The sequence below is a fragment of the Conger conger genome, chromosome 13, assembly GCF_963514075.1.
Source record: "Conger conger chromosome 13, fConCon1.1, whole genome shotgun sequence".
Classification (NCBI taxonomy): Eukaryota; Metazoa; Chordata; class Actinopteri; order Anguilliformes; family Congridae; genus Conger; species Conger conger.
In genome coordinates, this window is record NC_083772.1 from 5,218,872 (window position 1) to 5,242,389 (window position 23,518).

General features: G+C 47.6%; 1 protein-coding gene across 7 annotated transcripts in view; it reads left to right on the top strand.

Annotated features, from left to right (window-relative positions):
* gramd1bb (GRAM domain containing 1Bb) overlaps positions 1-23,518 on the top strand; it is an 88,958-nt gene that overhangs the window by 53,143 nt on the left and 12,297 nt on the right. The window contains exons 4-17 of one of the 7 annotated variants that reach the window (XM_061216288.1): positions 2,759-2,779; positions 5,941-5,961; positions 8,478-8,501; positions 16,299-16,383; positions 16,859-16,962; positions 17,256-17,351; positions 18,423-18,503; positions 18,881-18,996; positions 20,512-20,671; positions 21,227-21,407; positions 21,652-21,798; positions 21,969-22,087; positions 22,334-22,476; positions 22,986-23,089. In XM_061216288.1, coding sequence (XP_061072272.1) covers positions 2,759-2,779; positions 5,941-5,961; positions 8,478-8,501; positions 16,299-16,383; positions 16,859-16,962; positions 17,256-17,351; positions 18,423-18,503; positions 18,881-18,996; positions 20,512-20,671; positions 21,227-21,407; positions 21,652-21,798; positions 21,969-22,087; positions 22,334-22,476; positions 22,986-23,089 — 1,402 coding nt within the window. Of the gene's footprint in view, positions 1-2,758; positions 2,780-5,940; positions 5,962-8,477; positions 8,502-11,336; positions 13,420-16,298; positions 16,384-16,858; positions 16,963-17,255; positions 17,352-18,422; positions 18,504-18,880; positions 18,997-20,511; positions 20,672-21,226; positions 21,408-21,651; positions 21,799-21,968; positions 22,088-22,333; positions 22,477-22,985; positions 23,090-23,518 lie in introns of those variants that run through there. The other 6 variants (XM_061216284.1, XM_061216289.1, XM_061216290.1 and 3 more) reach the window with 6 other exon arrangements.

Below are 23,518 nucleotides of genomic sequence, written 5' to 3' on the forward strand. Positions count from 1 at the left end.
CAGATGATTGACTCTGAAGTTATTGATATGTGGGGTCAGTGTGGGGGAGGTGTCACGCCAACATTTAATGTTGGCATTTATATAGCGCCTTTATCCAAGCGCTGTACAATTGATGCTTCTCATTCTCCCATTCATACACACACTCACAACACACACACACCGACGGCGATTGGCTGCCATGCAAGGCCCTGACCAGCTCGTCAGGAGCATTTGGGGGTTTGGTGTCTTGCTCAGGGACACTTCGACACAGCCCGGGCGGGGATCGAACCGGCAACTCTCTGACTGCCAGACGATTTGCTCTTACTGCTGACCCATGTCACCCCATTTGACCCTAGGAAAGTGGTTAGTGTATTTCAAGTGGGATATTGAGGGACATTTCTGTTTGCCATTCGTTGTTAAAACAAGTACAGTTACCCTTTCCACAGCACACATTACACCCACTGCCTAGTTCCCTCCGGTTGAGAGGAAGTGATGGAGGTATGGGGGCGACAGGGCTCATGGCATGTCACATTGATCCCCCCGCCCGGGCTGTGTCAAGTGTCCCTGAGCAAGTCACCTAACCCCCAAATGCTCCTGATGAGCTGGTCGGCGCCTTGCATGGCAGCCAATTGCCGTCGGTGTGTAAGTGTGTGTACGAATGGGTGAATGAGAAGCATCAATTGTGCAGCGCTTTGGATAAAGGCGCTATATAAAATTAAAAAATGCCGACCAAGGTATCTGCCTTTCTCAGATGCCTCACCACAGGTCGGGTGCCTGTAGCGTAGTGGTTAAGGTAAAGGACTGGGACACGCAAAGGTCGGTGGTTCTAATCCTGGTGTAGCCACAATCAGATCCGCACAGCTATTGGCCCTTGAGCAAGGCCCTTAACCCTGCATTGCTCCAGGGGAGGATTTGTCTCCTGCTTAGTCTAATCAACTGTACGTCGCTCTGGATAAGAGCAGTCTGCCAAATGCCTATAATTTAATGTCATGTAATGTAATGTGTGAAAAAGCAGTCAGTTTCTCCTCTTCACCCTGTCTGTAGCCTGCGGCCTCTTTAAAGGTATAATAGGTAAGATTTTTGTGTTAAAACATTGTAAGACCATTGTAAATCCCTTCCTATCTTTGACTAAAGCTCACTGACATGTTGACTCACCCTCTGCCTGTGTTTTTAGTCTAAATAGTTTAAATTCTGTTTCAAAATATACAGTTGACGGGCTGGCACTCTGTACCAAAAACATCGTATAGCTGTACAATAATTGATTGGTTGAAAATTGGTTCTAATTGCGACAGCCAATGGCATTTCAACGTCAGCGCATTTACAGAGAAGCGGGTGGGATAAACAGTGTCGTGGTTTGAAGTGTTTGTTGCTGAAATTCCTCTCTTGACCGTTAGAAGTCTGAAATTACCTACTGTACCTTTAATTAACGGATGTTGGACTTAGGCTGATTCCTTTGTTGTTTCTCTATAGAGTAGGTCAGCAGAATCATTTGTATGAGTTAATTTTGTCTGCTTATTGTCAAATACAGTTGAATATGTTATAACCCACCCATGCAGTACTTGACCATGTCTTCTTGCTTCCTGTCTGTTTTATTGTCCTACAGCTCCTATGGTACATCATTATAGTTATTACATTTATCCATTTATTTGTTTAGGTTTATGCTGACCCTAACCCTATGATTTTCTAAACCTGTGTGGTGGGGCGGCCTGTAGTGGTTAAGGTAAATGACTGGGACACGCAAGGTCGAGGGTTCGAATCCAGTGTAGCCACAATAAGATCCGCACAGCCCTTGAGCAAGGCCCTTAACCCTGCATTGCTCCAGGGGAGGATTGTCTCCTGCTTAGTCTAATCAACTGTATGTCGCTCTGGATAAGAGTGTCAATAATGTAATGTAATTCTGCAAAACCTTCTACATTATAACCCCCTCTTGACAGTGCTACCTTCCATAGCATCTAACAGCAGTGGGCCAGCTTTCATTTGAACCAGCAACCTACTAACCGGTGGCAAACAATAAAACCTAATGAAGAGATTATTTTGTTTGAGTTAGGTCAAGGATGAATGCAGTCTTACATTCCCCCCCCCCCCCCTTTAAAAAGTTGATAGTCCACAGTGGCTATACTGGTAGCTGCAATCGGACTCTTCTTTTATCTAATAGGGTGTTAGAGGTATGTAAAGAGGTATGAAGTTAGGATCGTTGTAGATAGTTTTGATATGAACATACAACTCTTCTCATAGTCCCTTTGTTCAGCCTTCAACATATCAATGGTCAGGTGAAACAAACGGGACTATGAAGCAGGAGTTCTGTATATCATCATTATCTACCAACACCTAAAAAGTGAAAAATCAGAGAGGTACTGTAGTGCACCCTCCTGGAGTTGGCCCAGTAATATTTCATCGATAGGATGGGCCAAGTATAAGTGTTGTTGTTCCAATAAGCATATTCCTAAGTATATTTTCCACAAAAATATACAAAATTGGAAGGAAAATTGAGAAAAAGTCCCCAAAGTGCTATTGGCAGTGCCGTGAAGTAGGTTTGTCTCTCTGTCAGTGCTACACTCCCCGCTCAATCACGCCACATTATCTCAGACGCTGATACTGTTCAGAGACGCTCCCCCTTCTCATCTCCGAGGGCTGTGTGCCCATCTGCTTCGGCACAGTTGTATGAAATGTCTGTGAAGTGAGAACTGATCTTGTTGAAAACTGTCTTTTCATTTTGGTTCCCCCTTTGCTGTTTCTGTTTCCTGATTTCTTTTGTTGTTCTTTTTCTTGTGCATGCTAGTCTCACAAGCGACTGTCCAAAGTAAGCATCTCTCTATTCTGTTTCTCCTGCACTCCCCGTGTCTGTCCTGTGCAAAGGTTCTGTGCATGTCCCCCCCCCCCCCCCCCGAACAATTACCCGTGTGTTTTCTGTACCTCTTCCACCCCTCCACCCCCCTCCATCCTCCCAAAATGCATTGTGGCCTCAGGTCCTTGGTTTGGAGTCTGTGCTTCCTCCCCTTATGAACAGTGCACTGGCTTACGTTTACTAATTTTAAATGTATTTTATTTCAAATTTATCACCGCGTTTAATCTATATTTTAAATGGAAAACCCATTGCTGTGTGTAGTGCAGTCCATCCCATGCTGATTAATCGCCGATGTGCAATTATGGAAGTGCGGCCGTTTCTGTGGTGTGTTGCCAAGTTAGCCATTTAACTTTGATTGCCACAGCAGATTAGTAAACTCAGGTATTGATGTTTTTTGCTGCTTACGTATTGTGTATAAGATGCGGAGACCATTTGCTTTAGGGGGTTCTTCCCTGATATAATGCTGTTGTTTTTTGTTGTTTTGTTATTATTGGGCTTTTGAGAAAGACCAAACCCAACATTTTAAGTGCATTGCTACCGCTATACATGTCCATAGCATTGGCTGTTTAATATACAAGCGTTCATTATTTTAGTTCCCAAAGGAAGATTTGCCACCATACTCTCTTTAGCACTGACCCCTGCAGGTCAATCGCTCCTTGGAGCTGCTTGTGTGAGGAGGTGTTGGTGTGCCATTGGTAGTTGTGACAATGCTGTTCTCGCCTAATGAAACCCGAATAACCTTTAAAGTCTTCAGCTTTAGCCTTTCTAACATTTCAAGAAAATTAGTTCCATTTCCTATGGAAATGAACCACCCCCCCCCCCCCCCCACCCCCCCCCCCCCACACACACACACACACACACACAAATACACTCACATACGCACACACACACACACACATGCACACACACACACACGAACACACACATACAAACACACACACACACACACACACACACACACACACACCCGAACCCAGCCTGTGTCACCCTATCACCATTCCCCATCCCAGAGTCTTGTCTTGGTAAGACCTTGCACATTTTACACAGTTCTGTGCTTGCTAGTTTGCTTCACGCCAGGCAGTGGGCGGGTTTCATTCCTGTAAAAAGAGTAGTAGTTTAGTAGATTATTTTGCTTAATTTCTTTTCTTTTTTTTTCCATTTCAGTATAACAGGCTAAACCTCATAAAAGTAAGCCTTTTTGAGTTTTATTTGCCCCCTGCCCCAGTCCTTGCTCTTGCCCCTAGTCAGTTGCCCAATTTTGCTCGCTCAACCACAATCCCCCCCCTCCTCCCACCCCGCCCTTCCGTCCCCCAATTACGAACCTTCACTGCACCCCCCGTTGATGTGTCATCATAATTTATGTCTCAGTCTGCCCATAATAGATCCATACAAGCTATTAGCTAATTGTTATGCTGTTACTTATTAAAATGTTGCATGTTATGCTTCATTTGTATACAGTAGATCCGCGATATCATGGCATCGCTAGTGTTGTATGGTAAATGGTCAATGTCTGCAGTTATATAGCGCCTTCATCCAAAGCGCTGTACAATTGATGCTTCTCATTTACCAATTCACACACACACGAACACAACCACCCTGTCTGACCATGCAAGGCACCAACAGCTACATTGAATGGCAGCTACATTGCACCTTGTAATGGACAGGTGTTGTGCTGAGGTGAGAGTTCTCACCCACAGGGTGCTCGTTTTTTAAATAGAAGCATGGGAACTCTGAGATTGGGGGGCAATGGGGAATGCTCAGACACGTGGGGGCTTGAGAGAGCCGTGCAGAACTTCAGTGTCCATTACCAACACAGGTACATCCACACATGGACTGTTGCGGGGCCAGTAGATAGACCCTCTCTCTCTCTGTGGCCTTGTGACCGTTTGATTGGAGCACGTTTAGTGCGAACAGTCTGTGCACTAACGGGAAGTTTTAGTTAATTTCAAAGCTAGCTTGTCAGAATGCTCCCCGGCGTTTCGCCGTTTTCTTTCTCTAACGAGCTTTTTTTAGGAGACAGCGCTTCATCGTCCTGGTTTCCAAGGCCTCTGAAGCCTCCTTCCTGTACTAAAGGGACACATAATCCAGAGGAGTTAACTGCTTTTCGACAGCATGCTCGAGTCACCCCACACCAGTCTCCACCCACGGTCTTATCCTTCTAATGTGTTCCACTGTGTCCATACAATATGGGTCCTCTGATCCACAGCACCCCCACCCCCAATTCTGCTCCCTCAGTGTTCCACTCAAATACAACAAAGATACGTATCTTTAACAATTAACAATACATTAAATCATATGCAGTATACTGCCTGCAATTTAGTCAGATGCTAGTTTCTTTTTTTTTATTTTGGCTTAAGTAGTATGTTATAAGTTGTGATGTTTTTGGTTTGAGAATCTCTTCAGATATGCAGTGCTGTTCAGTTTTGTGCACTGAGCCAATGTAGCTGTCAGATTTGCAGTTATCTGTGTCAAAGTAGAAGAAATTGTGTACTTCTGAAGTCAATTCCATTTTTCCAAAGCTGTTTATTTCCACTAATGTCCAGCAAACTTTTAAGAGGTCAGATTCTATCTGGTTTTACTCCTCGCATTAAGCGTGTTATGACCCTCTCTTTTTTTTTTAAGAAACTTCTGATAAATGCCATGCCAGCTGGGTTGATCCAACAGCAGTAGCAATGCTTCCCTCTACTGGCCAAGAATAAATCATTTACTGTTAAATACAATTGATTGTGCTGTGCTGTACTACATCAGAGATGCCTTATAATTAACCTGCTCTGTTATGTGGTGTAGATGGACAGTCTCTCACATCACATCTGTTCGCAACATGATTTTGTTGAATAGGCACACATCTTGCATCTGGCCAAGGATATATTTTATCTTAGATGGTTAATGAAATAACTGTTTGCATCTCATTGGGCAGCACATATTCCACCCCTTTTGCTCCTTCTAGTAGGAAGGTGCCAAGAGAATGACCTTTTACACCTGCTTTAGATCTTCTCAGATAATCTCTCTCCATTTTATAGTCTGTGTAGGTTATTGAGCAGACTGTCTCCACAACTGACCTTGTTTTTGTTTCTCTGCCTCTTTTGTCTCCCGTTCCGTTGATTTTGGGTCCCCAGAAAAGCCAGAGCTGGTACAACGTAAGTCATTGCTTTTCCTCTTTCTTCACGTCGGTGATTGTAATCTGTGTTTGTCGTCTGTGATTGTAATCTGTGATTGTATTCTGTGTTTGTCGTCTGTGATTGTAATCTGTGATTGTAATCTGTGTTTGTCGTCTGTGTTTGTAAGTGACATGGGAGCACACTTTTTGCAGGTCGATCAGTAGACCCTTTGATTTAGTTAATGATTGAAAATCAGTCAAGTAGAGAATGTAAGCTGGGTTTGGATCTCATAGTTATGTGGAGGCACACAGTAACTTGTCAGAGTCACCCCCCTGGCTACCAGTCAGACAAATCCGCATAGGAACCAAGAGCTGAAGTGCCAGACAAGATCGGATAATAAGCTGGGGGTTTTTTTGCCTCTCAAATCATCTTTCCTCCAAGGTGAAGGTGACCAGCTGGTGTTGTGATGTGCAGTTATGTTATCAATGTGGGGTGTGGCCTTAATGTTCTGGTGTATGGGAGAATGCGTGTTCTGCCAGTCGAACATACTCAGGCTCCGTTTCATTGTCATTATTTTGATGTGTCATCATTCATTTTGTTCATTTCATTTGGGCTAGATCCAACCCAGTTGCAATGCGCTTTGTATTGAACTTTCATTCGGATCAGATCAAATCAATATGTGTACGATACGCAACTGGTACATGGAGATCATACCATGCGGTCCGCTGCAGAGCAGTGAGTGGGCAAGGATCCTAACCCCATCCACTAAAGCCCTGCCTACATTTATTACACATCACTGTGTTGCACACAGATGGCTTGATAGTTTACACCCGTTCAGCCAAATGAGCGCATTGCAGATAGATTGAATCTGAGCTCTGCTCTGTTCATGTGTATCTCTCCTGCTCTTGACTCCTCTCCTCTAGGGTTATATATCACAGATCATCGTTGATTATATGGAATAACTTGCTTGGTCATTGTAAAAATAAATACACATAGTGACCACTTTATTAGGTAGACCTGTACAAATTTTTAATCAGCCAATCATGTGGCAGCAACTAAATGCATAAAAGAATGCAGATGAGGTCAAGAGGTTCAGCTGTTTTTCATACCAAATGTCAGAAATGTGGTCTAAGTGACAGTGGAATGATTGTTGGTGCCAGACAGGGTGGTTTGAGTATCCCAGAAACTACTGCTCTCCTGGGATTTTCTCGCACAGCAGTCTATAGAGTTTGCAGAGAATGGTGAGGAAAACAATAAATATCCAGTGAGCCACAGTTCTGCAGTCAGAAATGCCTTGTTAATGAGAGAGGTCAGGGGAGAAGGGCCAGGTTGTTCAAAGCTGATAGGAAGGTGACAGTAATGCAAATTACCACACATTACAGCAGTGGTATGCAGTAGAGCGTATCTGAACCCACAACACATCAAACCTCTAAGTGGATAGGCTACAGCAGCAGAAGACCAATGAACAATAAGTTTAATAAATACCAAATAAAGTGCTCACTGAGTGTATATGCAACACAAATTTCGCAAAGTGAAAGATACGAATTGTAAGCCAGTATTTACCTCTGAAATTTGTCCCTGTATTTAACACCAGATATTTAATAAATTAAAGATCTACTTTCTATCCACAAGAGGGGGTGCTTTGCAGTTTTATTTGCTTCGGGTGCTGCGATATGCAGGACCATCTCCAGACCTTCATTCTATTTGGCTGTCATTTGCAGCCACTTCATTAATTAAATGATTATTGTTTTAGTGACTTTTCAACAAACTCAAACAATTCAATCTTCTGTGAACGGGGAAGTTCACATCTCCTGCCAGGTACCTTAACAGCTGTGGGCCTGGCCATCTTCCCGGGTTGCTCAGTCCTTACTCTCTCCCGATTTCTAATCGGCTGAAATCAGCCAGCAGCATGGGCCGAAACGCTGGCTGTGTTGCTGATGCTAATCTGCGCAATACGTGACCTTAAACTACCCGTGCTGCAAGCTTTTTTAGCGCTCTCCTGTCTTATCTGTCCAGCACCCCACATCCCCAATCCCGCCCACCCACCCACCACCATCTCCCCAAAGAGTGCTCTTCCTAACACCATGGCGGCATTCTGCACAAATCCACATCTGAAACCAAGGCTGGAGTCTATATTTATGTGTCCTGTGCATGTATCTGCTGCCATTCAGAAATTAGTGATTTAAATTGTTTAGAAATTAGACTATTGAGTCAGTATCACTTCATCACTTCCTGTGAAAGTGGGGGTGTTGTCGTGTTGAGGGTTTCTTTCTTGAACGCTCATCTGTATTGTCTCTTTATCTCATCATTCTCATCACCCTTGTTCCAAAGAGCACCTTTTTGGATTTTACCGTTTACCACAGACACGCTCCTCTCTCTGTTTTCCTCATCTGTAGTGTGTTGTGAGGAAACGTGTTGTGTTGTGATTCCCTGGTACTTTCTGTTTGTTTCTTTTTCTCTGCTCCTGTCAGACTCAGACTTTCTTTTGTTTCTTGTCGTTTTTTTTCTTTTTTGTTGTTTTTTTTTTCTTTTCTGCCTTTCTTTGTGTTCCCCAGCATGAAAGACAACACCTCTTGAGAGTAAGCATGTCTTGAGTTCTTGAATTTTCACTCATCCCTAATGTTTTTTGCAGCTTTTTGTTTGATTTCATTTCCTGCCGTACGGTGCTTCCTTCTTGGTGCCCCCAGAGGCAGTAACATTCTTCTGGAAGCAAGCCTTGTTACTGCCAGGCTGTGAGCTGGTACACTTCTGCCTTCTGAAGAATCAGACTCATCCAGATCTGGACGGCCTGTGAGACACCATTTCCCCAAAACAAACACCCAACTATGTCACAATAGTGGAAATTCCAGGAAATAGATTTTTTTTTTTATTATTACCCACAAGCCCACTGCAGGTGGTAACAAGGAAGCCCTGATCCATGCATCGTGCTGCTCCACTGGTGGTCCGAGACTATGGGTGTTTCCTCTGACCACCTGCTGATTACCCCCAGCACAGGAGGCTCGTAGAGAGCTTTCTCTACCCTGGGGCAGTGTTTCCATCCATGCAGTACAAAATGTGTTGTAAGTGCTGAAATGTGCGTGTTTTTCATCAACACATTTCTGTCACCTAGCCCAAGCAGCTGTCTCAGTGTACGTCTGGTGGGTTACATTTTCACAGCCCATTAAACTACTAACGGGAGTCTGAAACTGAATATATCTTTCCCCAATTATAATACAGGGGCAAAGTGACAAGAAGTAGATCAAATTCCTTTATCTTTCAACACACTGACCAAACAACACATCTTCTGTCTCCCAATGGACTGACATTGTGCACCTTTCAGCACCAACTGAGAGCCCACAGCTCAAAGAAACTGTCAAAGAGGAAGCACAATTTGTGCGCATGACCAGTGCTGGGGAAACACTGCCACAGGGTGTGGTCTCTGAGCTCACAGTCCAGGCACTACTCAGGAACATCTGAAGCACGGCTCAGCCCAAGCCGGACGCTTTAGGTGCCTCATACAAACACACGTGTTCTCTGGATGACCTCATCCGGTCCTTAAGGCTTTCTCACACTTTAACGCACTAATAATGTGGACTCAACTCACTCACTCTCATGTAGCATGTAGACTGTTCCCCCCGCCTTAAAGGGGTGCCTCTTTACTCATGCCCAGTCATTGCATGTAGAGTGCAGAGGTAAAAAAAACAACATGTATGTGCTTCGTACAATATACTGTAGGGTCCCATGGGAACATATGGTGTTCGGTCTCTGTATAGTGCAGGTTGTGTGAGAAATACCTTCCATAAGATTTTATAGTGGCATTCAGCACCAGGAAAAGAGTATTTTTAAAGTTCTGTGTTTTTTTGGCTGGGGACCTATACGGTATAGTCCCATCCAGAAAGCGGGCGTTATGGAGAAACGTCCACACAGATCTGTCCCCATGCCTCTGTGCCACGGATCAGCGCCGGTCAGGTCATCATCCGACCGTCTGGCTCCCAGAGAGAATCTGCCCTCCCGGGCCTTTCAGTTTGGCCCTTTGTCCCGTGCTAGAAAAAAAAAAAATGTGGCTTCAGCACAATCTGTTCATCCACCCCTGGGGTTCATCTGCCCCCATCCCCTTACTGTTTTACAGGGCTGGCAACTTCTGTACCGGAGCTCCAGCATGGCTGGTCATTAGATATCAGTATTTATGGATGAATTGCCTAATGGTGCCAGTACGGGGCATTGACTTCCCGTTTCAACTCTTAATGGAGTGCATTGTGGGTGGTGTTGGCTGGCGGTTCTGCCTGTCTCTCTGTGGCGGTGATGATCTCCCATGGCCCTGAGCCCTCTGTGATTAAAGCACAAACCGTACTTATGAGTTCTGAGCCCAGTGAGAGATGGTGACATGACATGCTTGACCCTTTCGAGCCCAGGAACGTCTGTTTCTCTGTCTGTAACAAACGAGCGCAGGGAATGGTGTCTCATGAGAAAGGTACAGTTTCTCATTTTCTGGTACAGTTCTGGTACAGTTCTACAGTACAGGTTCTGACCTACAGAAGTCAGGTTTGTTAGATGGAAAGTAGCTTTTAAGCTCTGCTGTGTTTCTTACTTTAACTTAATTTAATGCCATGCAGATTTGGCTTGTTGCCATAGGCTTTGTCTTTGGCCTCTTGATTTTCCACAAATTGGTTTAGTTTCTGTGACCAGACATCCACTCTTTCTGCAATTTGGGAGCCCAGTTGATTTCAACTGCCAGTTTCTTCAAATGTAACCTCTTTCTAAAGGATTAATTTCTCAACTTAGCACATCATTACTTGATCAGACTGGATAGATGTCTGCACTGTGAATATGAAGAATACATTTATTCTTCTTCTTCATTTGCAAATACTATTTGTGACGCAAGAGGGTAAAGAAGAGGGTGGATACGGATGTGTTATGGAGGGGGGGTGAATGGTGATTCACCTCTCTGGCATGAGCAGGGAGTCTGTGTCTCCTCCCCCCCCTCCCCCCCCCACAGGCTGTGAAAGTGAAAGAGCTCCAGAGTTCAGTCACCCCAGGCTGACTGAAACCGGGGGGTGGAGGGGAGGGTGTGTCCTCGGTCAGCGTACAGACGCTTCAGGGAGGGTAGTCCTGACACTCTGCCCGCACTGTGGATACGTTCACACTCGGCGAGGTGGAACATGACGGGAGTTTTGCGGGAGGCTCTCCGCGGTCCGTGTCCGTTTGTCTGCGCTGAGGCACGCGCCTTCGGCCGCCGAAAGGGTCTGAGTAGCAGAGGGGTTCACAGGATTTCCTTCAGGAGTACACAGAGCCGTGCTGATTGGCTCATCAGACGGTGTTTCTGTGCAAACTCACGCTTCTTCGGAGTAAACAGTGAGCCTTGGGGGGCGGGGCTTTGTTCTCCATGAGTCACGCTAGTCCCAACATGGGTGTGAAACGAAACTCCCACATCTGATTCTGGTTTAGAAGACACGGACTCTCCAAAACAACCCCCCCCCCCCCCCCCCCTTACCTTCCCTGTCAGGCTGCTGGTTGGTCAGAAAAAGGTGAAATTCTGAAAGAAACAGGGGCCGCCCTCTCACTTGCTCATACACACACGTGCACACACACACAGAGACACACACACATGCTCCTCCCCCTGCACTCCTCAAGAGTTTTCTAGGAATTGTGTGTCGCAGCAGGGGCAGATGAGAGGAAGTCGCCGTATGGACCGAGCTGCAGACGCCATTTCCGTGGTTACGGGTCTCGCCCGGGGTGTGACCTCCTGGCGGCTCTCCGGTGCCTGTCTCCCACGTCGCTCACTGTTTGCCTTCTTGGTTAATGTGTCACGACCGGCTCTGGAGCTGCTTATTCCATGGCCCCGATACACTGATCCAGGGTCAGTGTCACAGGACCCTGCCTCTGCAGGATGGGAACAGATGGAAAGCCCTCCCTTTTGATATATCAAGATCAGCGTTTTTTGGAATACCTTTTGATGGTGCTTAAACATTGATGGAGACTATTTTGAGGCAAATGGACGGACACGATCATTTCTAAGGCATGCTGCGGCTCCTAGTTCAGCTGAAGTTCCCCGTGTGCTGAAGATTTATTTTATTTTATTATTCCTCCTAAGAAACGAAAAATTGTTTGTCTGACTCTGCTGAATTTTGCTTGGCTTGAAATGAAACATTTCCCCAGAAGCTGACCTCCCTGAGCAGAGGAAGGCATGTGGTTTTGCTGTGGCTACATGTGGCTTCTGTGGAACGGATCCCAGAGAGACCCTACGGTGCTTTGCTTTCTTTAATTTTTACACCTCCAGATGGCAGCCATTTCTGGATTATTTTTTTAAAGATTCATCATTTTTGTTTTGGTCCTACCCTGGATGTGAATCATACTAAAGCTTTTTTCCCCCCACTTCTTCCCCCCTCTGATAGTTGTGGATCGGGTTTCAGAGGTGCAGTATTGACCTTACCGGAGAGAGAAGACGGGGGCTTGGACATGTGGGGGATTTCCCACTGGGGCAAAGGGGCATGTTGGAGGAGGGTGTACTCACAGTCATTCCCCCACCCATGTTTACTTTGTAGCTCGACTGTTCCCTGGTTGTAAAAGCGTGGAGCTACCGATCGATCTGAAGACAGACACGCCTTGGACTGCGCTTATCACCGGGGTAAGCCCTCCCTTGCAATCCGGTGGTGCCCTGCGTTTCAAATGGAGATAAACAAGGCTCGCTCGTGCAGCAGGGTAACTGAAGGTCGCGTGTGTCTCCATAAACTCTGAATCGGCCAGCCGTCGTTCCCCGAGGCAAGCTGAAGTGGAGGACTCCCCGGGAGAGGAAGCCTGAGGTCTTCTGCCCGGACTCACGCAGGACTGTCGGTTCGGTTTGGTTTGGACAGCAGATAACAATCGTCGATAACAATACAGGAGTCCCAGTCAGCCAGTAACCTCAGCTACAGAAGAGAGAGAGAGCACGATATCTAGGAGAGAGAGATATTAGAGAGAGGGATATCTAGGAGACGGAGATATTGGAGAGAGTGCGATATCTAGGAGAGAGAGAGATATTGGAGAGAGTGAGATATCTAGGAGAGGAGGGAAGATATCTCGGAGATAGAGTGAGGGGGGAGAGAGTGTGAGAGAGAGAGGTCTAGCAGAGGGACTGGAGTCATTCAACAGGAGACATCAAGAACGTTGCCCAGCGGAGTGACCCCAGCATCTAGATTCTTCAGCTCCTGGTAAACGGGTCTCTGAGACCTGGGATCACAGACGGGACCGTCGTTGACCGTGCGCGGCCGTCGGCGGGGGGAGGGAGCGGACTGGTTTTTCCTCCCAAGCTGTGGAGTGTGTGGCCGTCGCCGCGACGGTTGCAGAAGAGGACGATCGTCGGGTTTCTTCGACCGGCGCGACATGCAGGCCTTGGCGGACTCGCTGGCTGACTGGGAGGCCTTCTTGGAGCTGGACGAGGCCCTGAAGGACTGGCTACTGCTGAGCCCGTCTCCAGACGAACAGACCCATCCTGAGTGGGAATACTGGGATTGGGACTGGGAGTCTGAGGAGATTCCTGCTGTAAGTGCTGCGGCCTGAGGTCTTCGGGGGGGTGGGAGGGGGTCAGCTGTGCCCTGTACCGGGGGAATGTACCATGCCCCAGGCTGTTCTGTAGCACATGTCGGGTTGATCTGTTCTACGTCCCTGGCTTGTGTATCGTCCAGCTGTCTCCACGATCAGGCTAGGCCAGTACCGGCCCGGTCCCGCTGCAGTCTGGTTGTGGGAAAGCGTGAGAGGAGCCCGTGTCTAACAGTGCCTGTCAAACCCTCCTGCCGTTTGTGCTGTCGTCCGTTATGTGAGAATCCACTTCTCAGCTGTACGACTCCCGGGTCGAAAAGGCGCTCAGAATACCATTCACTGAAGAGCGGTACCAAAAGGATTTTTATTTTATTTTTAGGTACTGTTTGCAACTCATAGCCGGAAGTGTAGATTTGTACACAAATTGTAGTTTGTTCTCAAATTGAACCTTTTTTTTTTTTATTGTGTAATTTCTGTCTGTAGACTGTGCAGTGTTTGTAATGTACATAGTTTACTTAGACTGTTATGCTAAGTCATGCATAATTCAATTATGCATTATTATGCTAATCAAAAAAAGGAGCGGAAAAATTGCTACGTTCAGCAATCTTTAGTTTTGGAGCGCATTAAATACACTAAGGTTTCCTTAGAAGGGATTTTTTTTTTGTTCTACATTGGCTTGTGTTGTTTCCTGCAGCTTTTTTTCTTCAAAGAGAGCAGCTGGCAGAGACGCGTGTTTGAGCGCTAGCAAATGACCATGGGGCCTCCTTTCCATCTGAACATAAGTTGTTGCTTTCTGAACGGAGAGGTTTTCCTATCATGGGGGTGGAGGAATGCTGTGTTTTTCTCTCTCAGCGGTTGTGTGAGGGGGAGTAAAGGCTTTCTGTTTAGTCATGCAGATAAGCTTGACTGCGGAGCCTGTTCCAACAGGACTTGTGCTGTTTAATGAAGTGCTTCAGATCGGGTGGGCTCCCATGCAACCAAGGGCAAGACCGGTCCTCGGATATCCCTTTAAAATAATATTTGGAGATGAAAAAGGAAGGAAACTGCTTTGCTTTTCTTCAAACCCTGGCCAGGGTCACACACAATCTGGCTGCACGACTTTGAAGTTTCTATTGGTTTTATTGATTGTCAAAAGATATGAATCCTTCTCTGCTACAGTAGGTCACTAGATTTTGGTAGTGAATTTATTAATTAATGAAGTTACATTTCTTTAAGTCCAAATTTAAACCAGGCTGGCAAAACAAGTATTGATTTTGGGAATTCTTGAGCCTGAACGCTTACTTAATCTGACATTTTTGATAAAGTCATGAGCTACAGCTGCAGACTGCGTCCTTGGTGGTCTGGTGTATGAGAAATTGCTGTGTGCAGCTGTTTATAAAATTAAGCCAGCATAACTGAGTGGAGCAAAATCCCGCACACGCAGAGGCCCTCCTTCCGGGGCAGGAGCTACGCTCCCCTGGTCTAAACAGTGTGAACCCTGGTCCAAGGTGTGAGCGATTGTAGACATTGCCTTTCCACCCATTAACCTCCCTGGGCATTCTGGGTAATCAGAGATGCACTCACTTGTATCACGCAAGTAGCAAAGGGGCCAGTGACCTCAGCATCTCATTTGAAGCTGCTTCATGGTGGTGTCTGTACAGTACTGTGCAAAGCTCTTAGGCACCTGTCCAGATACGATTCTTTCAAAAATAATTCAACCAAAGGTCCTAAATAAACGTACTATACATTTTACATGACATTTTAGTAGTTTGGCAGACTAGGTAAAAAACTGAATCAAATCCAAATTTTTTGTGACCACCCTTCAGCGTTAAAACTGCATCACTTCTCTGAGATAGCCAACACTGTCCTGCAGTTCTATAAAACAATCAGCAGGGAGGTTGTTCCAAGCATGTTGGAGAACTTGCCACAGTTCTTCTGCAGACTTTGGTTGGCTCCTTGCTTCTGATCTCAGACAGCCTTGATCAAGTTTTTATGTAAAAAGTAGTCAATTGCTTACAGTAATATGTTACCTTTTTTTTAATGAAATCTTTCGGAAAATGAATATTTGGAATCAAATGTGTTTTTATACTAACACACCCCAAAAATATATAATAAAGTCTAGGGTGCCTAAGACTTCTGCACAGTACTGTATGTGTGTGTCTACACCGGCCGTTATTTTGTCTGGTCTTAGCCGAGACTTAGCCGTTGCTGCGCCACGGGCAGGAAGTTGATTTGCATGTCGGTTGAGTCGGGAGTTTCCGATTGCAGCATCAGCATGTGTCGTGTTCCCAACGCATCGCGGGGGGGGGGGGGGGGGGCCTTGGAACCCACTCACAAGGCTCTGGGCTCACGAACCACTCCGGCTAAAGCATCCCAGCGTCCTCTGCATGTCCTGTAGTGGAGTGGTTAAGGTGCATGACTGGGACCTGCAAGGTCTGTGGTTCGATCCCCCGGTGTAGCCACGATAAGATCCGCGCTGCCGTTGGGCCCTTGAGCAAGGCCCTTAACCCTGCATTGCTCGAGGGGAGGACTGTCTCCTGCTTAGTCTAATCAACTGTAAGTCGCTTTGGATGAGAGCATCAGCCATTAATGTAATGTATTGAATGTAATGTACTGTGACAGGGACAAGAGCCGGCCGACTGGGAGGTCTTTACCAGCATGGACCGCGTTCTACTGTGTGTGAGTGTGATATGTGTGTGTGTGTGTGAGTGTGATATGTGTGTGTGAGTGTGATATGTGTGTGTGAGTGTGATATGTGTGTGAGTGTGAGTGTGTGTGTGTGTGTGAGTGTGATATGTGTGTGTGAGTGTGATATGTGTGTGTGAGTGTGTGTGTGTGTGTGTGTGTTTCCACTCTCTTAGCTTTTCTCACCCCCCCCCCCCTCCCCACCCACCCTTTTGTAGGTCTTGAGTCCCACGTATAAGCAGCGCAATGAGGACTTCAGGAAGCTGTTCAAACAGCTGCCCGACACGGAGCGTCTCATTGTGGGTGAGGAGGGGTGTGGGGCCAGCGACCTTCAGCCTGCAGTCTCACTGCACGTCCTTAAGCTGAATAACAACTAGTGCACACTGATACTGCATTGCCAAACATTTGTTTGATTGTGGGGAGGAGGGGGTAATTTAGATTTCTTTAACACAGTTTAATCTTACTGCTGTCGGTGTGGTGAACCTTCACGGGGGCTTGAACTAAGTTGTGCACGGATGTGTCTCGCCCAGCTAAACTGGACGTAAGTGAAGAATAGATGCTGTGTGCTGTGATGGGGTGGCATTCTGACCCTCAGCTCTGCCACGTAAGAACACATACAGCCTGTTGCCATTACAGCAGGTGTTGGCTTTCCGAATGAACTGTCGGTGACGTCTCTGTAAGGGAAAAGTGATTGTGTTTCAGCTGGGGGTGGGTGGGTGGTATTTTTAGGGGCAGGCCTCACTAGTAATGACCTTTGACCTTTGACCTCTGCCTGCAGATTACTCCTGTGCCTTGCAAAGGGACATCCTGCTGCAGGGGCGGCTCTACCTCTCCGAAAACTGGATCTGTTTCTATAGCAACATCTTCAGATGGGAAACGCTGGTACTGACCACCGCCTCCAGAACTTTCTCCTCTCTTCCCAAACTGGTTCCCAGACATGCCTCCGTGTTTTGCGACCGCGTTGCTTTTTCAGTCCTCTGTTGTCGCTATCGTCGCCCGACTAGCACTTTAACTGTAGTCACGTGTCCGATGTACTTAACGGGCGGGGCGATCCACGTGCCGCTTTTCACATTCGCGATAAGTGCGCACGATTCCGGGTTCGTTAGTGACATAGTAGTTCTGTGCGTAGCTCTGCGAATCGCTGCGCTCTGATTGGTTCTCCCTGTCCTCTCCAGCTGACGGTGAGGCTGAAGGACGTCTGCTTCATGACGAAGGAGAAGACGGCGCGCCTCATCCCCAACGCTGTTCAAGTTTGCACTGACACGGAGAAGGTGAGGGCGGGGCCCGTGATGTCATCATGACGCCACGGCAACTCCGTCTTACGGTGACGGTTATGGGGGCTCCGGTATTTTTTGGTCTTCTGCTGCTGTAGCCTTTCCAGTTAGAGGTTTGAAGCGTTGTGTGTTCAGATATGCTCTTGTGCATACCGCTGTTGCAATGTGTGGTTATTTTTGCGTTACTGTGACTTTCCTGTCAACTTTGACCAGTCTGGCCATTCTCCTCTGACCTCTCTCATTAACAACGCATTTATGCCCACAGAACTGCTGCTAACTGGATGTTTTTTTTTCCCCACACCATTCTCTGCAAACTCTAGAGCAAGGGTCACCAACACGGTGCCCACGGGCACCAGGTCGCCCCCAAGGACCACATGAGTCGCCCGCAGGCCTGTTCTAAAAATAGCACAACTTACTAGTCAGCTGCATCTAAAATTTAATTTTATTCTGTTGCTATTTTTTTTTAATCACTTGCATTTATATTAATTTAGATTTAAAAATGACAATATCTTAAAAATATGTTTATTATACATGAAGTTTTGATAAGTTTAGGTGAACTCTGACCTACTCTAGTTCAAAGGTCAGTATTGTGCGCGTGACAAAACAAACTGGCAGCCCTTAGTATGACTCAGTACCCATGAAGTAGCTCTCAGTTTCAAAAAGGTTGGTGACCCCTGCTCTAGAGACTGTCAGCAGTTTCTGAGATCGTCAAACCACTTTGTCTTAGATCACATTTCCTCCCCGTTCTTTCATTTGGTCTGAAAAACAGCTGAACCTCTTGACCACGTTTGCATGCTTTTATGCATTTAGTTGCTGCCACGTGATTGGCGGATTAAATATTTGCGTTAACACACTGGTGTACAGGTACCTAATAAAATGATCACTGAGTGTATGACACCTTTGCAAAAGGACACCTTTCTCAAAAATGTCATTTACTCTGGATACAGTGTAACATTTTTTGGCCTAGCCTGTAGTGTGCACGTACAGTCTTTGACCTGAAACATAGCTCTCTGTGTTCCCGTGAAACTGGACGGTGATGTCTTGCACCCCTCTGTTCCCCTCCCTCAGCACTTTTTTACCTCGTTCGGGGCGCGGGACAGGACCTACATGATGATGTTCAGGCTCTGGCAGAACGCGCTGCTGGAGAAGGTGAGACCTTAACCCCAGGCCTGGCCTCCAACCCTTGTCTTTACCCAGCCCTGCCACTGCGGGCCACACATTAATTTCCTGTAACGAACCATCACCTGAAATGTGTCAGACTCGGTGATCCCATGTAAACTCAGAGCTGGGATTTGAGGGGCGGGGAATGTTCTTTGTGAATCTGCAGATATTGGAAGGAGTGTTAGGGGCATTAGTGTTCTGGAGCGTAGTGGTTAAGGCACGTGACTGGGAGACTCCAGGGGAGGATTGTCTACTGCTTAGTCTAATCAACTGTACGTCGCTCTGGATAAGAGCGTTAGCCGAATGCCATGAATGTAAGGAGTGGAGATTCTGTGCCTCTGATTGTCTTCCCCCCCCCCTCATAGCCTCTGTGTCCCAAAGAGCTGTGGCACTTTGTGCACCAGTGCTACGGAAACGAGCTGGGCCTGACCAGCGATGATGAGGACTACGTGCCACCGGACGATGACTTCAACACCATGGGGTGAGTGTGTCCCCTCCCCCCCACACACACGACACACGCACGCACGCATGCACACTCATACTCACTCACACACACGCACGCACGCACGCACGCACACTCACTCACGCACGCACACACACACACACACACACACTCATACTCACACACACACACACACACACACACACACACACACACACATACACACACACTCATACTCACACACACACACACACATACACACATATACACACACACACACACACACCACACACACACACACATCAAGGCTGTCTGAGATCAGAAGCAAGGAGCCGCCCAAAGTCTGCAGAAGAACTGTGGCAAGTTCTCCAACATGCTTGGAACAACCTCCCTGCTGATTGTCTTATAGAACTGCAGGACAGTGTTGGCTATCTCAGAGAAGTGATGCAGAGAGAAGGGTGGTCACAAAAAATATTGATTTGATTCAAATCAATATTTGAATCAAATGTAATGTAAAATGTATAGTACCTTTATTTAGAACTTTTCATTTAATAATTTTTTTAAAGAATCTTATCTGTTCAGAAGACTTTTGCACAGTACTGTGTGTTACTTCTCATTGAAGTCTGTCCGTCTTCCTCGTTCTCGGTGGTGGAAACCAGGTTTGCGGTCTTTAGCCGCGCCCCGCCTAAGGGGTTGTGCAATATTGCTGTCACACAAGTGGCTGTTCTTGCGCAGGTCTGAACAGGAAGTGAGAGTGTGTGTGTAAACGCCCCGTGTGCCACGTGCTCGCTGCACGTTCGCGGTTAGTCATCACCATCACGCTGTTACCATGGAAGCGGTGGTCAGAAGCTCCTCGGGTCTTTATCTGGTGTTTAGACTGACTTTTCCCACAACGCACTGGGGCACCGTGGCTCATTCCTGACCGCTGTGATCGATGCGCTGCGGTATTCTCCCCAGAGTCACATCTGAAGCGCGTTCAGGGTGCGTCCGTTAGCCCTTACTGGGTCTTTCCCCCATGTGGAGGCGTAGTGATCTCCAAGGGATGGCGCTTGACGATAGTCTGCTCCTATGCGGGCTGCTGTGGAAGTGCCAGTTGACACTTATATGAGGGAATGCTCTCCTATTATTAAAAATACAAATTTAGCAAAGGTCACGTTAGATCGGCCAATCAGATTCCCAGACCCATCCCCCAAAGGTGTTAGGGTGGCCTGTAGCGTAGTGGTTAAGGCACATGACTGGGACACCAAAGGTTGGTGGTTCAAATCCCGGTGTAGCCACAATAAGATCCGCACAGCCGTTGGGCCCTTGAGCAAGGCCCCTTAACCCTGCATTGCTCCAGGGGAGGATTGTCTCCTGCTTAGTCTAATCAACTGTACGTCGCTCTGGATGAGAGCGTCTGCCAAATGCCATTAACGTAATGTAATGTAAGGGTGTGTTCTCTACGTGTCCCTTCAAGGACAGACCACCTGAATGGAAATACAAAACCACACACACCCACGCCGAACCTCCTCAGCCTTCCCAGGGTGACCTGCCCCCGTTTCTCCCCCGGCTCAGGTACTGCGAGGAGATCCCTCCGGAGGAGAACGAGGTGAACGACAACAGCTCTTCGAAGAGCAGTGCGGAGGCCCGGACGGACAGCAGCCCGCAGCTGCCCAAGAAGTCCCTGACGCAGAGCACGCTCGCCTCCACCGGCAGCAGTGAGCTGCCCCTCTCCGTGAGTCCTTCCTCCTTCCTTCCTTCCTTCCTCTGGGGCCTAGTGGTTAAGGTAGATGACTGGGACCCGCAAGGTCGGTGGTTCGATCCCCGGTGTAGCCACAATAAGGTCCGCACAGCCGTTGGGCCCTTGAGCAAGGCCCTTGACCCCACATTGCTCCCCGGGCGCTGCACTGTGGCTGCCCGCTGCTCCTAATAACTAGAATGCAGAGGACAAATTACCCCACGGGGTTCAGTAAAAGTAGATTAAATATAAAAAAATTATTACAGAGCCCTCTGCAGGCTGAGACCTGCTGCTTTCGCTGAGTGGGCTCCAGGTCCAGCTGCTGCAGGATGTACCATTGACACCCTAGCTTTCTGCTTTTCATTCTACCAACTAGTACCATAATGCTAGTTGCGGGCGGCCTGTAGTGGTTAAGATACATGACTGGGACCTTTGAGGTGCAAGCACATAACCTTTCAGTGATGCGGGCTTCGATGCCCTTTAATTGGTCCAGGTCCCAGTCCGGTGAAAAGCCTCGGTTGATACCCTGTTCTGATTGGCTGTCGTCTGCAGTTTGACCTCCCGCCAGAGGAGTACTCGGACTGCCTGCCGGACGGGGACCTCCTCGCGCTCCCGCTGGCCGAGGAGAGGAGCAGCGAGTCCAGCGTCCCCCCGCCCCCGCCCTCGCTGGACTTCAACGACAACGAGGACATCCCCACCGAGCTCAGCGACTCCTCTGAGACGCACGATGAAGGTACCGGCCTCACCGCCGTCTGACCAATCCTAACGCAGAGCTACTCCCGCGCCACCATCTCAACCAATCCCAATGCGCTATTTACAGCCTCGACGCCTTCTCCACCAATCCAAACGCAGTTACAGTTTCATCCTGATCTGAATCATCCTATTCCACGCACTTACCTGACAGCTACCACCAGGGGGCACTGTTGAGCTCTATTCAGCTCACCTGTGTGTGTATGTGTGTGTTTGCATTTCTCCAGCAGGGGAGGTCCAGGCCTTCCATGAAGACCTAAACGGACGGCAGTACATCAACGAGATCTACAAGTTAAGCGTGGACAAGTTGTATGGCATCCTCTTCACCGAGTCTCAGTTCATGAATGACTTCATGGAGCAGCGCAGGTTCTCAGGTAACTGTCACTTATACTCGATGGTGTTATGGACCTAAACTTTCACAAATGCTCAAATCGTATAGTCTGTGCAATTCCCTCTGAAGACCTGTGTCTGTGTCTCTTGGGGAGATGAGTGATGTCATAATAAGTATGGTCTCCTTGGCAATGACCCCGTGACCCCTGTCCAGATGTGGTGTATCACCCCTGGAAGAAGGAGGGGGAGGGCAACCAGACACGGGAAATCCTGTACACCATCTCCCTCTCCAACCCGCTGGCCCCCAAGACCGCCACCGTCACGGAAACGCAGGTGAGCTGGCCCCCCTCCCCCTCTGTCGGCCTGCTCTGAGGCTGCCTCCCTGTTACACCTAGCGTCTTTTGATTGCAGTGGCTACAAACTGAAAGCTCTGATGAAGGTTTGTATGTCCGGAGGTACAATCTGGCGAGTTAATTTTCGCACGTTAAACAGTGTAACATGTAAGCGATTAGCACATTCATACTGCCCATCACCCCCCCCCCCCCCCCGACCCTGCCCAATCTCTCTCTTTCTCTCCAGACGCTCTACAAAGCCAGCCAGGAGAGTGAGTGCTACATCATCGATGCTGAGGTCATCACGCACGATGTGCCGTACCACGACTACTTCTACACCCTCAACCGCTACATGCTCACACGGGTGGCTAAGAACAAGTGTCGTCTGAGGTTAGTACACACACCAACACACGCACGCACGCACATACACACACACACACTCACAAACACGCACGCGCATACACACACACACACACACACACACACGCACATGCACACACACAAACACACACCCAGACATGCGCACCCACACACACACACACGCACATACACACACACACACACTCAATCACACACACACATACACACACACACTCACAAACACGCACATGCACACACACAAACACACGCACGGACATGCGCACACACACACACACACACACACACACACACACACGCACATACACACACACACGCAATCACACACACACATACACACACACACTCACAAACACGCACATGCACACACACAAACACACGCGCACACATACACACACACACGCACATGCACACACACAAACACACGCACAGACATGCGCACACACACACACACACACACACGTTAAAGAGCCTGCTCGCTCAGACGGTGACGGTGTGCTAAATCCCTTCCTGCACCCCAGGGTTTCCACGGAGCTCCGCTATCGCAAGCAGCCCTGGGGGCTGGTGAAGGGCTTCATCGAGAAGAACTTCTGGAGCGGCCTGGATGAGAACTTCCGCCATCTTGGTGAGCCCCACCCCCGTAGACCCCCGTAGACCCCCGTAGACCCCTGTAGACCCGTTGCATTACTTGTTTATTTAGCAGATGCTTTCATCCAAAGCGAGGCCCGCCCGACCTCTTCACCAAAACACACACATTTATTCTGAACACATTTAGACTGAAAAGTATCATGTGCAACATGAAACTGTTCAACTCCTAATAGGGCAGCTTGTCTTTGGTATAAACATGGGCAGGTTACACAAACTACACAATATGCGATAAAACATTTTGGCTATCTCACTCTAAATAGAATCTTATATCAGTATTTTTTTTTTTTTGTCTTTGTCTTTTATGCTCTTTATATTGTTTTTAACAAATTTTCTTTCTATCAAGTGTAAAATATGTTTGTCAGTCTCTGTAAAAAAGGCCTCGTAAACAAGTTCCACATGTCTGGCC